This window comes from Meleagris gallopavo, chromosome 2, assembly GCF_905368555.1.
Source record: "Meleagris gallopavo chromosome 2, MGAL_WU_HG_1.1, whole genome shotgun sequence".
Taxonomy (NCBI): domain Eukaryota; kingdom Metazoa; phylum Chordata; class Aves; order Galliformes; family Phasianidae; genus Meleagris; species Meleagris gallopavo.
Window position 1 is genome coordinate 57,364,349 of NC_139405.1, and position 17,642 is coordinate 57,381,990.

General features: G+C 36.4%; 1 protein-coding gene across 5 annotated transcripts in view; it reads right to left on the reverse strand.

Moving 5' to 3' along the window:
* Nucleotides 1–17,642, reverse strand: part of LAMA2 (laminin subunit alpha 2) — a 337,231-nt gene that overhangs the window by 17,113 nt on the left and 302,476 nt on the right. For 3 of the 5 annotated variants that reach the window (XM_085217334.1, XM_085217333.1, XM_085217331.1), the window contains 8 exons: nt 14,536–14,660; nt 12,486–12,648; nt 10,346–10,490; nt 8,241–8,379; nt 6,444–6,455; nt 4,017–4,137; nt 2,368–2,586; nt 611–759 (listed from right to left, as the gene is read on the reverse strand). In XM_085217334.1, the coding sequence (XP_085073460.1) occupies nt 611–759; nt 2,368–2,586; nt 4,017–4,137; nt 6,444–6,455; nt 8,241–8,379; nt 10,346–10,490; nt 12,486–12,648; nt 14,536–14,660 (1,073 nt within the window). The remainder of the gene's footprint in view (nt 1–610; nt 760–2,367; nt 2,587–4,016; nt 4,138–6,443; nt 6,456–8,240; nt 8,380–10,345; nt 10,491–12,485; nt 12,649–14,535; nt 14,661–17,642) is intronic. The other 2 variants (XM_085217335.1, XM_085217332.1) reach the window with 1 other exon arrangement.

Here is a 17,642-nt window from a genome sequence, read left to right on the forward strand (position 1 = left end):
ATCTACCACATTTTGTAACATGCTGGCTTTACATTGTCTTTCTAATTTCTTTTTAACAAAGCAAGAAAGAACAATGTAGTACACAGTGCACTAATCCATTGGATGTTGGTACAGTAAATGCCCACTGTACCAAACTGCTTGGAGCAAGGGTAATGTCAAGCCATAAATAACACTTGGTAATTCAATACCGCTGTTTCTAATTACTTCCTGAGTGATGAAGTAATAATAAGCATTTCTTATAACAGCTGAGAAAGGATAAAGGAAGCTAAGTGAAATTCTCTTTAAAACAAAAGGGTCTGAAAAGGTGTGCAATGGCTTTCCAGCAATAAAACAACACTGTCATTAATCTCTGACTGTGCATCTTTAATGTTTTACTGTATTTATCTGGGCACGATTGTGTATCCAACAATACATGGCATTTCAAAGGCAGTTACAACCTTGCTCTGTGGAATAAGTTTCATGTCAGTACTAAGTTCTGAAAAATTTGTATAAGGAAGGAATTACACCACATTCTTTGGTGGAAGCATTTGACTGGATTGCTGATGACACTGGTGCATTCATTTTTTAAATGATGTGTGCTGTCTGTTCTGTAGCACTGCTAGGTTGTTACCCTTTAGATCTTTCTATCCTCACAGAGTGTGCTCTGCCATCATGAAACTTGACAGCTTCTGGTCTGATGGTGATCCTGTGGGGATCTTGGATTCCAGTGGAGATATGTACTTCCAGTCGACCTCTGTTCAGGAACACTGCATAGTAAGCCTGCAATGGACATGTTGGTGTACGAAGGTAAGTTACATTTCAAAAGACACAATTTTACTTAGTTTTACATTACTATGTATGCTTTATTTTCTCAAGTTTGTTTTTAATTTGTTCACTGTAGTCAAAATATTGTAATTATAGTTCTGCTGCTGCTGCCCCATTCAGATTCCATAGTATTTTCATAATGATGAATGAGTGAGATTAGGCAATTCTGGAAAACCTCATCAGAAGAGTTAACTCTCTGCATACTTATTTGCAAGGAAGGAAGGAGACTTTGGACCTAAAATTGTTCCGATTTTTGATGTTCCAATGTCTGGATTTATACCTATCAAAATCTGAATAGCATTGGTCTCAGAGTGAGTTCTGCATTTGTAGGGCTGGAAAATCGCACTCACAGTTACTCTAGCAACCAGTAACATGTTGTAGTGGATATCGGGATCTAACCACCTACAGTTACTATAGCAATGCGTGTCATGCTCAATTCTGTGACCTGAAGAGCTGGATAATGATCAAGGAACCCATGCCCTGAAGTCAATGCCGTGTGAGCGAGTCTTAACAAAGAACTGTCCCTGCAGCACATTCCTTCAGATCACTGGGGGCTCTGTTCCAAAGCTGGTGTGAAGGAAAACAGTGAAATATCATTTCCCAAAAGAAAGAAGCTAAGTATTTTATCATCACTGTACTATGTCAATATATGATGTTTTTAATTATTTAAGACTTGAACAATTTCTAACATCCATCACATTTCTTCCAGTTAGTCATTTAGACTCTGCAGGTATTTCCTCTGAATAGATTGACTTTATCCTCTTCAGAAAGAATTTATAGTGCAGATTAGTATTTTAATGGAGAAGAAGAAAGACTGGAGCACTTCTGAATTACAAATCCCACAGTAATAATCCTAAGCACCAGGGGACTTACACTGCGCTGCTCTTAGCTGCTCTGATTTTTTATTATTATTTTTTGTCTCAGTGAAAACAAAATGGCTATTATTTGTGTTTATATGACTAGGAATGAGAGATGTTTCCAGGTATAAATAGTGCACAAGTAATACTCAGGATGAGGACTCAAATTCTCAAATACTTAAACAAATAAAAACAACATGGAAGCAACAATGTGAGATATGCTATAAACACACATGATAGAAAAACAAATCTATTGTTTAACAACAAGCAAGAGATCACAATCATAGAATGGCCTGGGTTGGAAAGGACTTCAAGGTCATCTAGTTTCAAGTCCCCTGCCATGGGCAGTCACCAACCACTACTAGACCAGGCTGCCCAAAGCCACATCCAGCCTGGCCTTGAATGCCTCCAGGGATGGGGCATCCACAACCTCCTTGGGCAACCTGATCCAGTGTATCACCACCATCTGAGTGAAAAATAGATATCTTAATGTGACTCTTTATGAGAAAGCTGAAAAAACAAAACCCACAAAACCTACCTGAGCTTCTATCAAATTTTCAATTAAAAAAAAGGGTAATATTACAAACCTTTTTTCTCCAATTATTGAATTTTAAGTGAAGTATAAAATTGCAGCAGTGCCTTGGAACCAAACTGAATGGGAGAAATTCAGTATAATTGTGGGTTTTCTTTATCCTTTGCCTTGTACCTGTCCAGTCTGTCTGCGTTTTCTCTTCAAAGGGGCAGTTTTCCTTCCAGTGTTCCTGCGCTTTCTCCTGGGGGGAACAACTGTGCCGCTTGAGCCAAATAAAATGATTCCAGACTCATTCTTGGTGCTAAAGGAGAGGTTGATTTCTGTGCCCACATCAAAGGAGACAGGTGGCATTTCCACAAAGCCTTGCTTGGGGAAACTAACTGTATAAATATTCTGCAGAAGAGGACAGAGAAGTAGGATTAAAAACAGTGTATGAACAAAGAGAAACATTTACTAACTAAAATTTAACTAAAACGATGGAAATATAACTAGGGTGAAGAGATGGAAAGTAAAAAATTTAAGCAATTTACTTTTCAAAATATTGTGCAAACGTTAATTTATCTGTTTACATCTGCCGCATGAGGATAGTTCTTGAGTTTTTTCTTACAGGAATGCAAAGTTCTAATCTGAATTTGGAATATCCTCCCACATTAAAAATATCTGCTCAGAGGTGTTCTGGTTTTCTTTGTAATATGAATGTTTTCCATATAGTTAATACAGTAATATTTTGCTTTCAAATCAGTACCATTGATAGCAACATCTAATGTGAACACAAACTGGATTCTATTATTCTTCAAACTTGCTTGGAAAATACTCTCCATTACTCAATCATTAGTGCTACACCATAATTGCTTCGCTAAACAGCATTGACTTCTTGATGACCCAGGCTTGTAAATGAAGCATTCATTGCTTATGCCCTAACTCTTTTTGATGTTCATAGCCACTAGCACCATTTAAAGAGTGGAGTGTGTCATCAAATAATAAATCGATGCATACTCCTGAAAATTTTCTGTAATTTCTGCCAGTTCTTGCACTCTACCATCTGGGTAAGACTAGCCTATGTAAACAATTGTTTTCATAAAATAATTCACCATTTTTTTCAGTACAATAGAGCTGTTTTCGTATGTAGAGATAAAAGAGCACACCAGATAAAATCATTGCTTAATTTTACTGTTTTTTGAAGTCCCAGGACATTCATGTAATTAATCCAGTCTCTTTGTATGCTTTAACTTGACATACGTTAAATTATCCTACATATCCTGTTTTGTATATTTAGAACGTTTTAATCCTGCTGTAAAATGTTTAATCCAACCAGTTTTCAATCTCTGAAACCTCAAGGGTTTTAAAAAAACCAAAACAACAATCAACCAACAGCTCTTTCTAAGACTCACAGAAACAGAAGAAAATGAATACAGGTATGATTACTTTCTTGCCAAGAGATAATCTAAAATTGATGAAAACAAATATGAAATTCTAAAGAATTTTTTTGCTGAACTGCAATAAGATGCAAAAGAATTTGAACTATATGGTTGTTCACTGTTCAGCTTTACCATTATTAAACATTTTAGAAAATCCTACATTGGGTAGATAGTTTTATATCAGCTGTCCCGGAACAATATCCAAGAAGTAGGGATCTGGAAAACTGGCTTGCATGCTAATCAGACTCATCCATCTTTCTCTTAAATATACCAGTACTGACATTCACATTAGATCAATATATGCATCTAAACACATCTTGCAGAATTAACATGTTCTGTCCTAAAATTAGAAACCAGAAAGCATTTATACCTATTAAGACCAAAATATATTAAAGTCCTACTAACCTCCAATGTACATCCTTTGGTTAGGCCAACAAAATCAGGACTACTCAATATATTATATGGGGTCCTCGAAATTTCTATCTCTTTGAGGCAACCTGTGTATTTCTTTAAGTTTACTTCAGGTCTAAAAAAAATTCAAAAGTACAATCTATTTTCAAAACCAGACTTTAGTGAACACGTAGATACATGCGGTATTTGAGATGCACAGATGCTTGATTTTTGTTTTTAATTGCACACAGACAAACAAATACATCTTGCCTTCTACCCCCTTTCCACACATAAAATGTTTATTACTTATCAAAGATGTAACAGAGGATTCATTGCCTTTGTCAACAGACCCTTTCTTTCTTTCTTCCTTGGTAAAGGAGTGCTGTCACATTAAGTGTTCAAATGCAGTAAGCTAAGGCAAAGATAGACGAGGTAAGCAGTATCGGAAACCATAACAATGAGGAGAAACTTTGATTGGAACAAAGACGTTTCATTCATCTTTATGCACGCTGGATCTTAAAGAAAGAAACTTTTGTAGCTTACAACAGTTTTGGAGTAAGTATTTGCCAAGGTGTGAAATAAATTTCATTCAATATTTTTCACGCTTTAGGAATCTTTTATGTTCATGCGGACTGACATTAGATTTCTTTATATTTTGAGTATCTTTCCTATGAACACTGTTGTATATTGGTTTGAAACATAGGAAAGCACTTGACTTTCTCAAGCAGATAATGAAAATAAAACACTTGGGTTTGTTATAGAACCTGATTACTCATCCAAAGCATAAAACATTATTATAGAATGCAGATTTCCAGGTTTTGACTCATCAGCTGGAAGCTGGAAGAAATGAGAAAACCCCTCAAAGTTGCACCAAAACTTGTATGCTTGAGTGCAAAAATCTGATCTGCAGATTGCAGGTGTGGGAACACCAGAGAGAGACCATAATTGCTGGCAAGTTCTGAACCAGATTTGCAAAAAGAAAACCCTTACAAAGGTGATTAACAAAAAAACTGCTATTTGTACATGAGACAAAGAAGCACTAGTTAATTTCCCTCACAATATTATAGTCACCCATGAGTGCTGTCAGTTTAGTAGAATATCTGAATAATATGAACAGCTCAAAGAAAGAAAAATGAATTTGAAAGATTAATAAGGAGTTAAGACTGGCGAGACAAAAGAAATAACTCAGCTCCCTAGAAGGGAAGAGAAATTTAAAAGATTGTTAATTCCAAAATTAAACCATTTTGCACGGATACTGTATAGCTGCATGTTTCGGTACTGAAAGCCATTCTTTGCATTATAGCCATCCTAGCAAGCGCAGTGTATTTTCTGGCAAGTTTGCAGCCCCTATGTGACTCAAACAGTCTGTCTTACTGAAATAATCCTTATTCTGATATATTCACAATCATGTAAGTAAGTTGTGCTCATTTTTCTTTTATTTGCTGCTGTTTCCCAACAGCAAAACCCATTTGCTGTGTCCCTGTGAACAGTGCCCATACTTTCCCTGTCGTTGCCATTCAGTCCTGTCCAGTTCTAGGCTGCTCTCATGCTCTCTGGTTACAGGCAGCTGCTGTAATTGTTGCTTATAATTCCTAACCCATATGACCTCTACGTCCTTTTAAACATCTAATATAATGCTTTTTCACACTTCTTTTTTTCTTTGATCTCCTCCAAAACATACAAAACAAGGTGCAAGTTCATTCAGACCTCAGATTATTATCATTATTTTTTGTGCCACACAAGTAACATTTTCAAGTGATGACAAGAAAAGATACTGGAGCATGGGAAGAAATAATCTTTTCTTTGAAAGAGTGATTTTTTTTGGGTTGTGGTAGGGAAATTATATATTTCTAAATCAGGCCAGGAATTAAGCTGCAAGACAGTCAAGTTTGATTCCTCTCTGAAAACTCAAAACAAAACTAGTAGAAGCAAATGGCTGCAAACTGAAATTACAGTAAAAATCAGGTGACATCCTCAATCATTTCCCTACCTCTTAAACTCAGAAGTAGTAAACTTCACAGTCTGCACCTAGCTTTCATACCCTCCTCGGTAATTAATTCACAGCCTTGGAGTGCATTGCTCCTTTGCTGACCCTAGACAATGCATCTCTCATAAGCTAGAGATCTTAAACTTGGAAATACAGCTTGCTATAGCTTTGCTTCCAATGCATTCCAGGATAATAAACAAACACAGTTGAATTAAGCAGCTGTGTGAAGAAAATAGAAGTTATTTGCGTAGGTGTGGGCACAGCATGTGACATGACAGCGTTAAGCACTTGGAAGCAGCTTTGCTTGTTGCAGCAGGAGCAACTTGCTGAATTAACAGCCTTAGCATAACAGCTGGTATAAATACTACCCACACGCTGCTACTGCATAGCTGCTTCTGCATTCAAGCTACACTTACTAGACATGCAAGTCATGCAAGTAATCTGATTATTTTTACCTTGCTTTCATACTATGACGAGAAAGAAAAACAAAAACAAAAAAACATCAAAATTATGTTAATTATAACTAATGACACTTATTAACAAGGTTCAAAATATTTCACTATGAAGTAGATATGTAAACAATACATAATGGATAGTAAGATTCTATATACACTGTCAGTGTATGGTAATTAGCAAGGTTATTCTGCAAACAAATACTTGAAAATGTAGTACATCAGAAAGCTTTTATATTCTATTGCTTTATTTGGTCATGAATAAAAAGCAAATAACGTAAAGGAATTTGGCAGAACTGACACAAGCTGACAATTACAAAACTGGGGGATGCAGCATCTATTGTTTGTAGCAGTTCAGCTTTGCCTTAGTCCCTTCTTCACTGTTTGACTCTAATTTACTATAACATCCATCTTGCACCAATGACTGATGAAGTGTAGCTGTAGGCAAAACGATTACCAAAGGTCTAAGTAATTGTTGTATGCTGATTTTCTGAGCAATCACAAAAAAATTGCCAAAATACAATTGCTCTAGACATTTTATTATGTGCTGGTGTGATTTTACAACTACATAATGTAGTGTTAAATCTCGTGTAAAACAGCTTACATCTTAGTACTGCTGGATGATTTGACATCAGAGGCTAGCTGTTAATCTAATAAATTAACAAATATGTCCATTCTTTCAGTTGCAGAACAGCCTGTAGACTAATTACAACAGTTCTTGTGCAGAAGACAACTTCAAGGCTGTCATTATACCATGTAGCTAAAAGTGACATAGATTAATGAGTTTGTTTCTGTGTTGCTCATCTGTTCATTGTCACACAGAATTGTTCTGTTCCTGTCATTGCAAAACTGCTGAATATTCATTTGAAACTTAAAAACTATTTAAAACCACATAATACTAAATTCAAGTGTCTCTTATCTAGTTACTTTAGTTTATTAAAGTTTAACAACAATAATATGCAATTAAAAAAAATAAATAATGGGAATTTTATTGGAGTAAAAGTTCAGGTTCAGGCATTTAAAATGAAAAGGCGGTCATATTTCAGTCTTCTTAATATTATGTATATCAAAAGGAATTTTAGGAGTTTATGTCTACAAACTTATTTTTATAAATAATATAATTTTTTTCTAAAGACAATATTTTTAGATGTATTCCAAAAAAGTGGTCAGGTGCTAGAACAGGCTGCCCAGAGAGGTGGTGGAGACACTGTCTCTAGAGTTGTTCAAGAAACGTTTAGCTGTTGTACAGAGGGACATGGTTTAGTGGGAAATATTGGTGATAGGTGGATGGTTGGACTGGATGATCATAGAGGTCTTTTCCAACTCTGGTGATTCTGTGATCTGGTGTATTCTTGTGTAGTATGTATAGTGACCCTGTTTAACTAGAAATGTGTACCAATTTAACAGTAAATCCACAAGGAATAGTTTTCTACTCATGCACATGTTAAGCACTCATGCTCAATTTTTATGCAGTTGTAGGGGTGTTTCTGTATGGTTGGAGTAATAAATTCTATTGATCAATTAAGAAAATAGACTTAAAGCCAACTACATCATGATTCTGCACAGCATCAGAAAGCTATATAGCATATAAAATCTATTTGCGTTGTATCTGCGTAACTTGAGCTGTGAGTAGCATTGAAATGCGCAAGTGATGAAGTGTTGGTCTGGCAGTATAGAGTACACTGGGAATCTACCATTTACTTACAGCAAATGTATTTGATAAATGAATACAGGAGATAGGATTACAGTGCATTTACATCCCGTTTCCAAAGATGAAGAAATTGGTTTGAGTCATGTTACCTTAGGTTTCTCAGAGTCGGTAATCCACCAAAATATATTTTCTCATGCCCTTTTAAGTTGAGTCCAAAGTGACTGCCTGTAGAGGTTGTTGCTATGGTCTCTTCTTCATTGGTGTCTATGTCTACAATTGATATGTTGGCTGGAAGAGATATAAGATTTGTTTCAAAACATCAGACATTAAAAATGATGTCTTAGCTAAAATAAATAAAATAAACAAAAAAGGATAAATAATTAGAGGATTTGCAAGAGAAGGAAGAGGTAAGGAGAGTCATATTTTGAAGTTAAGGCTCTGGATTTCCCCATTTTTGTCAGTTACATTAGGGGGAGAGACCCACACTTTCCTCTGTTTCCATAACAACCTCAGAAGCTATAGCAATTCTGTATGCTTTAGTTATTTATATTTTCCAAACCAATTTCAGTTTGGTATTTGTGTCAGTGAAATTTGGAACTAACATTTCAGGACAAAATCAAGACAGAAGAGATAATTTTACATCTAATTTGTGATTTCAGTCCAAAATTTGACACTTGAGCAGGATGTTTTAGAGTACAATTTTTTTAAGGATTATTATGATATGCCTAAGAGATTTGCTGTCCATCACTTTAAACCATTTTCAACCCAAAGCACTCTGTTGCTGTCATGTTTAATCTCAATCTGAAGTCACAAATGAACTGTAAGATAAACAATATACAATCATTATATTTAAATGATTATTCCATCCACATTTTCAATGTGTGGATTAACACAAAATTTAAGGTACAGTGAGAGAGACATGGCACACTGAGAAGTGATGAATAGCCTCCAAGGAAGAAGGGAACATTATCACTTAGGGATGCAAAGAAATTTTCATCCTTCCTGCTTTCCTTCTTTCTTCCATCCTTCCGTTTTTCTTTAGGCAGCTAAATGGAAGAGATTACTTCAGGTCTACAGGTGAGCTTGTTGTGGACAGAGCCTTTAAAGAGAGAAGAAATGTGGAATGCCAAACCAAACTACCCAGTTTTCAGGAGTGAAAGAATTGAATGGGGAATAGACTTCTCTTCTTTGTCTTATAGTAGACAGACTAAACATAATTTTCATTTCTATACCAATAAATTCTATACAAACATATAGTGTGTTTGAATGATATGAAGAAATTACAATTGTGTGACATGGTATTTTATCTTAATATTTTCTGAGTTAAGTAGGGACTAAGAAAACAAGATATACTTCTAAATCTGTGGAAAATCTATAGGTGAGAGCTCCAAGTCATTCTGACTGCTGGCCTGGCTCACAGGTCCACATCATCCAAGTGACAAGAGTGAGTCTGTGTTGGAGATGTGAAGGCCAGCCCGAGAGCTGGCAATGTAGGGATCAGAGGAGGAAGAGCATTTTTCAGCACCCTTGGGGACCCAGGAGATTCAGAAGGCAAGATGACTTTAGCAATACAAAAGCACTGAGTGTGCCACATGAATTTGGCTCCGGGAAGATTCTACCAGTGCCATAAATAGATTACAACAACAACAGAGTTTTGTCAGCCAGCATTTTTTGTGTCCTATCGAATGCCACCACTTCACATTTTGCGTAAATAATAGGTTAATGAGTCACTGGCAGTCTTGAAGACATTCCAAGTTGCTTCCATGCAGATTCACAGCACTCTGTAGTTATTAGGGAATTTATGATGGCTGCTGTGTTTGTCTGTTGGGATACTGTACTGTTAATATTTAAACCATTGCTTTGGGATATGCTGAGTATGAAAGGACCGTAGAGCATAAATGCTATTGCTGTCCTCACAAAAATCATGCAGGACTGTTTTATTAATTTGAACATCAGTGAACTGATGAAAAAGCTTCTCTATTTCTCCACTCAGAAGCTTTGTAGAATGTAATTTACACAGCTTATAGCAGAATTATGTGTGAAAATTAAGCTACCTGTGTCAAAAGAATATCATAAAAGACGCTGCAGCCACTCAGGTGCATCCCAGCGCACCTGTAAGCTAAGCAAAAGGAGTTGCTAAACCACTAGAATTTCATAATTTCAGGAGTTTCAGACATTTCCTGCCCCCCGATCAGACGCTTAGCTGTACTAAACAAGGAACTGGGAAACCCATATTAACACCACAGGAGCTCACCGTGCTTCTGAATTCTTGATAGAGTAAAAGACTTCCATTTGCCATCATTATGATTTTGGTTGCTGATTACAGAAGCTGTACCTGAACCCAGATCGTAGCTGACTTTTATATGCCCACCGCTGAGTTCTACACTCATGAAATCCTTCTGTTAATAAAAAAGGATTAGATATACACATACATTAGATACACAAATTACAATTCTTGTTCATTTTGATAAGATGTATATGACATTAAGTAAATGATTTTTTTTTCTAAATGACAACATACAACTTCCTATAAGCTTTAAAAAAAATCTATTTAGGTCTTTACTGCCCAGGACTGAAGTGCATGAAAGCATGCTGCCAGCAAGTTCTTTTTCTCCTCTCTTTTTCCCTTTGGATTGATGATTTAGTTGGAATTTTGCTAATTTAGCTGGATTTTTTTGCTGAAATGTTAGTCTAGATGATCTCCAGAGGTCCCTTCCTATCCCTCCAAATCCATAACTAATAACAGTGTATTTACTACAAATCTCTGCTAGATTTAAACTTGCAAGGTAGAAAACAAGAGCAAAGATGGTAAAATGGGACTGTTTACCAGGATTTCCAAAGAGCCATATAGAGCTTTAAATTCTTCTTCTCATCAACCACTGATAATAGTACTTAAGCTATAACTAAGATGTCTGACTGGAGCAGTGGTATACACTTTAGTATCTACAGAGAAAGAGCTGGTACATTACAAGGAGAAGAACAAATAGCCAGGGGACTGGATAGCCTGAAAGGCATTAAGCAAGTAAGAGTGGAACTAAAGCCCCAGACATGAGTGTATCAGAGACATGCCAGTTTTAGAAGTTTAATAATCATTTTGCTCATGGCTAGCTTCACATATGATCGGGTGTAGAGGGATTGAAAATAGTTTACTGTGTGCTGAACACTTGTGCAAAACTGAGAAAAATGTTATGTATATGAACACAACCCTTTGTTCTAGATGTTTACATATGCTGTGCATGCATCACTAGAAAGTGCATCCTCGGTGTTTTCATATTGTGGGACCATATTTTAAGTTATAAACTGTACTGGGGACCCCTACTTTCCAGATACCAGTGTTTTTCCATAAGTTCAGCTAAATAATTTTTTTCATAGAAAAATAACATAAATTAATTATCCAAAATAATTACATAAATAATCTCAAATAATTACCCTAATTATACTTCTAATATTCAATTATAAAATTAATTATAACAACAAAAGTACTTCATTATCATAATGTTATATTTTAGTAAAATCCGTCAGAAGAAATGAGGCAGCACTCTCCTCCTCAATAATTCCAGCAATTCTGATGATCTCTCCCAAAACGCAGGAATCTGAAGTAACACTCGCTTGTCCTGCATTGAGGGCTCCATAATTCTTCAAGACATCACTGAGGACTGCTGTGTGTAACTGACCCATATGAAAAGGATAAGGAAAGATAGACAAAGAAAGGACTGTCTTCCAAGTCAGACTTGCAAATCGATTTGGATGAGAGATGCTGAAACCAAGTTACTTCTGTTTCCCAAGAGGATCAGGCCAGACGTTTTTATGAAAAACTTCTCCCATTATCCACACACATCTGCATAAATAAAAATCCCATGTAGCTTTCATAACTAATATTTTTGGTTTTTATTTTAGCAGTAAAAGGCACCATTTGTAAACCTTATTAAAAAAATGCCATCGCTGCCACATGCTATTTGCTGCACCACTCAGTTTCCCTTTAATACCACTTACATTAAACACACTTTTTCCACAGATCAGCAGGACTTCTCCCTGAGATTTGTCTCTTCCCATATTCTCTCTCACCCTGCTACCCACCATGGTATTTTAAACCATAAAAATTATAACCATAGTTGGTAATGCTTGAAAAAGTAAACATTTGAGATAAATTTAAATTCATTAATAATACCAAAAAACCTGGAATCTAACAGCTGGATACTCAGTAACTACCACAGGTCTGTAAAAAGAAGGCAGTTAGCATGCACACTGTAGCCTTGTCTTTGCTTGGAGATCAGGCAGCATCATACCCATAGAGTGCTATACTAAATTCCTATTTGTGTTCACGATATGATGAGTTAAGTCATTGCAAAGATAGCTTGAAACCTGTAAGTAGTGTGGAGGTTCATTGTTCTTACCAAGTCCTCAGTAGCAAGATACATCAGCAAGGCATTGGATGAGAAGGTCCTGAATTTGAACATGACTGTGGAAATATTAGGGTTCCAGCGGATCGGGCGGCTCACTACAGCATAGCTGTCACCATCAAACTGGACTGTTCCTTCACCATCTGCCACCTGTGGGCTGAAAAGGAGCAATTCAAACCATTTTTCTTTGCCGTGTGAAATTAAAAGGGAAAAAAACATGTGGAGGTGGAGGAAGAGAGCAGAGCAGGGGAGCAAGGAGATGCCTTTTGGGAGTCTTCCTGAACTTGGTTTGATTTTGTATCAAACCCTCATTCTGACAAGTGGGGCTACAAGGTCAGCTCACCAGATGTTCAGCAAGAAAGCACTACTGGGAAGAAGATGGAAAAGGAACCTGTTGTACACATCTTGTGGACTATAGCTGGTCATTATGCAATCCTCATTATAAAATAACATTCTTGTAGTAAACCTTGGTTTTGTTACTGTTAGGGACTTTACACCTTCTGGAGGGCCCCACACTGAAAACTTTGTAACCTGTGATTCTTTGTTTACCCACAAGCTACAAACATTGCAAGAGGACAAGTATCAGTCCCTGTCATTACAGAAAAGATGAGGCTGTGAGATTGTTTAATATGATTTTTATGATAGACTCTTGGCCATTTGTCACACAGATCAGATAGCTGGATGACAGCAATCTTTTGGTTTAATAACAAACAATTATAGTTGAACAAGAGACCTACATGTGGAATACTGGCTAGGAGAATGTTTCTCATTTAACTTGGCACACACACAAGGATGTTGAACATAGTCCTCTTACCCTACATAACTACATTTAACAGTTTTTTCAAATAGATTTTGCAGGAGAACTTTCTGAAACAAGAAAATTAGGTTAAGGTAAAAGTGAGATTTTAATACAGTTTTCTATGAATTTCAAGTCTAGTATTCTTTTTTTTTTAATCTTCCTCCCACCCACTCTACTTCAGGCAAAGAGGATCTACACTATCACTAGTGAAATGAGAAAATTAAATTTAGGCAGAGACACATATAAAGTTTAGATCTCACTACTAGTACTTGCTTGGAGCTGAGATATATACATCATCATGCTCCGTAAGTTTTAACTTAAGCATCAAGGGCCTACATTTATAGTCAAGGAAATCCTCCAGCATTTCCGAAATTGTGTTCACAACTGGAATTTCCATCATTTTGAAAGGGCAAAGCCTTAGCAGATGTTTCAAAAACTAGGCTGCTTAATTGAATACAAGTCTACTTTTAACCTCTCTGACTGTCTACAGTGACTTTGCCTAATGTAGTGTGAGCTCCACACTATATATTGGCACTGCTAAATTTGCTAAAAATCAGGAGTATCTAACAGGGCAATACTGCTTTTCTGCAATATGTCATGGTGAAGGCCATAAACTGGGATGTGAGAGACTCAGAATCATTCCTTAAATGACAATCTATGGAATAGTCTCAGGTACATCTGTATGGGGGCTTTCAGCAGTGCTGCTTTTGATGCTGAATCATGGCACAGAAAAATATCTCAGTGGAAAAGAGGAAGGAAGATGGGTCACAACCCTTAAAGTACAAAGACCCACTGGAAAGGTCCTTCTTTTTTGAGAAAGGAAACCACTTTCCTTTTGGTGTCTCTGCTCACTATGCTGGTGGCTGTGAAAGCTGTGCTGACACACTTCACTCTGCCCTGTTCTGTACGATGACCCACAACACAGCTGCAAAATCCAGTTTGTGTGCCAGACTCTGTCCCACTGTGGATCTCACCATCCCTCATGTTTTGACTAATTTTGGCCACTAGTTAGGTGGAGTCTTTGCTTCACAGCACCATTACACTACTTGAACTCTGTTAATATACTGACCACTTTTTAATGCAGATTGTGTGCTTCTCTTGTTGACATAATTTCAACATAACTTCGTATTTCTCACAACTCAGCTTTCTGAGCTGTCTACTGGGACTTGATAGTTGCTGCAGAATTTTTACAACAGACCACAGCATCCCACAGACAGGCTTCGAAAGGAGCAATATGTTACCTACCTGACGGCACACCCTTTGCAGTCACCCTCGATATCCCTGAAATTCCACAGTCCTATGGGTTTGCTGTCTAGGAAGGTTTCACCCATACATCCAGTGAAAGTGGTGACTCTTACAGCATCTGATTTCTGTAAGAGAAAACACAATCACTGTTAGAACTCAGTGGTGATTTCTATATCAGAAGTGATTTACTATATGTGTAAATCAGAAGTGATTTACTATATGTGAAAGCAAAACTAATACAAAGACAACAAATACCGGAAGATGTTTCTTATTATTTCACATATCAAGATTAATATGTAATCTATTTAATCCTCTAGAACAATTGAACGACAAAACGGTGAGATAAGTTTTGTATCAGTCAAGATGGAAAAGCTCATTTAATTGAGACTTAGGCCTACGCAGAATGATCCCTGAAGAATGGGGACCTGCCCGGGCTTTCACATCACCACCTGCTTCTCAGCCATCTGGAGAACTGCTTGCTTGCGCTACTCCAGCAGCAGACTGTTTTTGAGGTTTATCTGTGTTTTCGTTTGAGATATCATGGAAAGAGCTACGAAGAATCTTGCCCACAGTACAGCTAGCAAAATTCACCTGTTCTTAATTCTCAAAAGCCTGGAATTTGAGTATCCAAACTAAAAAACTGAATACGTGAGCTCAGCTGGCTACACCTGTAAAGGTCATGCTGAATTTTGGATGCAGAAAAATATGCAGATAGCAAAGCAATTTTAACTTAAAAGGCATTAAAACTCATTAGGTTAGGGTCATACACACTGCGTAAGGCTCATTCGATCATAACATGGTGCTGTGATCAGGTAGGTAATATATGATTACACACAGAGTACTTATCTCAGAATGATCTTTCTAAAAATACCTGACTTCATTTAAATATCACTTCATCAATACAGCTGATTGAAAAACTATTTACTTAAAACAGACAAGCACCTGCTGTTTTCCATACACCAATTATGAATATTAAGACCTTGCAAGAGAATATGAAGAAGTGCAACTTAAAAATATTCCAGCAAGAATATGACTCAAAAGACTTAATGTTCTGATGATATTTCCTGGGGTAATTGGGAAGGTTTTAATTAGCAACAAGTAAGAACTTAATGTCAGTTCTGAGAAATTCATGACATGTGAGTATCATAGTCTTCTACTCAAGTAAAATGAAAGATGTTTTTAAAATCTGAAAGTGAGCATTCTTTATGTCAGTGATCTTGCCAAATGTCCAAAACACTTCACATTTTTAAACAAAATTCTCAGTTAAAAGCAATATTTTGTGAACATGAAAACTGATGATAAATATATATTTTTTAAAGTAAATTTACCATTTATTTTCTTTTATTCAGACTGTGTCTGAGCAGAGCAAGTCTGATAATGTTTAAAACCCTAGATAGGAAATATTCCAGTTGTATTGAACGTACAATACATTGTCTTCCTACCTCTGCTCTTCTCTTTCTTTACCTGGGGGGAAGAATCATGATTGTTTTCTCAAGTTGAAAAAAATTAAGAAATCTCTAGAAAACGTCTGGAGAATTCTTACTGAGTTTGAAAGGCACTGTTCAAGCATCAGATTTTCTGTAGCTTTTATAATTTCTGTTCAGGTTCAGTACTTCACCTCAGACTTTATCCTAAAACTGTCTTATGTGCTCAGTAAGTGTGCACATTACCCACCTCTACCTCACTGTCTAATTAAGAGAAAAATAAAAAAAATTTAGGAAAGAGTTTAGGTTTAAACATTATTTCATTCCAGGCCCTTTTGTCTATCCCAATAGATCAAGAGCCCTTAAACTCTCTTTGTTCTTGAAATTCTTTGCTATTCTTCTTTATCTTAAGTACACACTCCATCATTAAGCAATTCTTGGTAATTGAGCATTATTTAAACAATGTTAGCATTTAAATAAAAACCCCAAATAATTACAAATAACATAAAAAAATAAAAATGAAATAATAAGCACTAGATAAAATATTACATATTTTAAAACTCAAACTAAATTAAATGAGATGACCTTTGTGGTGACATTTCATTAGAGTGGTAGGTGTGAGCTTTGGGCCTGGTTACTCAAAGAGTAGATATGATCTCTGTCTACACCTTTGCCTCACTTCTTCTACCATTAGGCTGCAACACTAAGAGCACTTTATTTAACAATAAGAGACTTGTAAAAATGAAAAATGACATCAAGGAAAATATACATTATTATTAATCCAATGTAATAACTTTGCCATTGAAATTAGGACCAGTCATGAGACTAATTTATGACATGACATTCTATGCCACGTGACATCTATTCTCTGGATTTTTAAAGTAACCATGAGAATATTTTTCGAAGTAGAATTGAAAATCAAAGCTCTGAGAGCCAGCATTAAACACATAAATGTATATAAATGGTGCAATTACATTTCAGCACTTGTCCCACACGTGCTTTGATAACTTGCAAGTGAAATCTAAAACAAAAGGGTGGTTAAGCACTGGCATAGGCTCCCCAGGGAGGTGGTTGAGTCACTATCCCTGGATAGTGTTTGGACGTGGTGCTCAGGGACATGATTAAGCGGAGGGTTGTTAGAGTTAGGGTGGTATGGTTAGGTTGCAAATTGGACTTAATGATCTTTGGGGTCTTTTCCAACCTGAGCAATTCTATGATTCTAAAATTCAAATAAGGTTTGGGTTTAGGTTAGCATTTGAGTTTGAAGTTTCACAACTCCTTCAGTGGATCACCCAAAGAAAACAGTCCAGAAGTACACATCACTTACTTTTTACAGTCTTAAAACAGTCGATGAAGTGTAAATAATTTATCAACCAAACTCTCAAGTATTTTCCTAAATGTGAAATGATGAAAGGGTTTTCTTAATCAGTTCTGGCACTTAGAATTGGTACATGGGCCAATCATCCTGAGTCAGCAGTCACTGCAGACTACAGTAACACATTTCAGTGGGGTAGGCCAAAAGAACCCTACAGCCTTTATGGACTGGTGTTTTTTTGAGCTTTTGGCCATTGCACAGCACTGCAAGCACAGAACATTGTCAGTTTTGCTCAGTGGAATATTTATTCCACTGAGTCATTATGGCAAGTAAGAAACACAATAAAATGCCAATGTAAATATATTTGT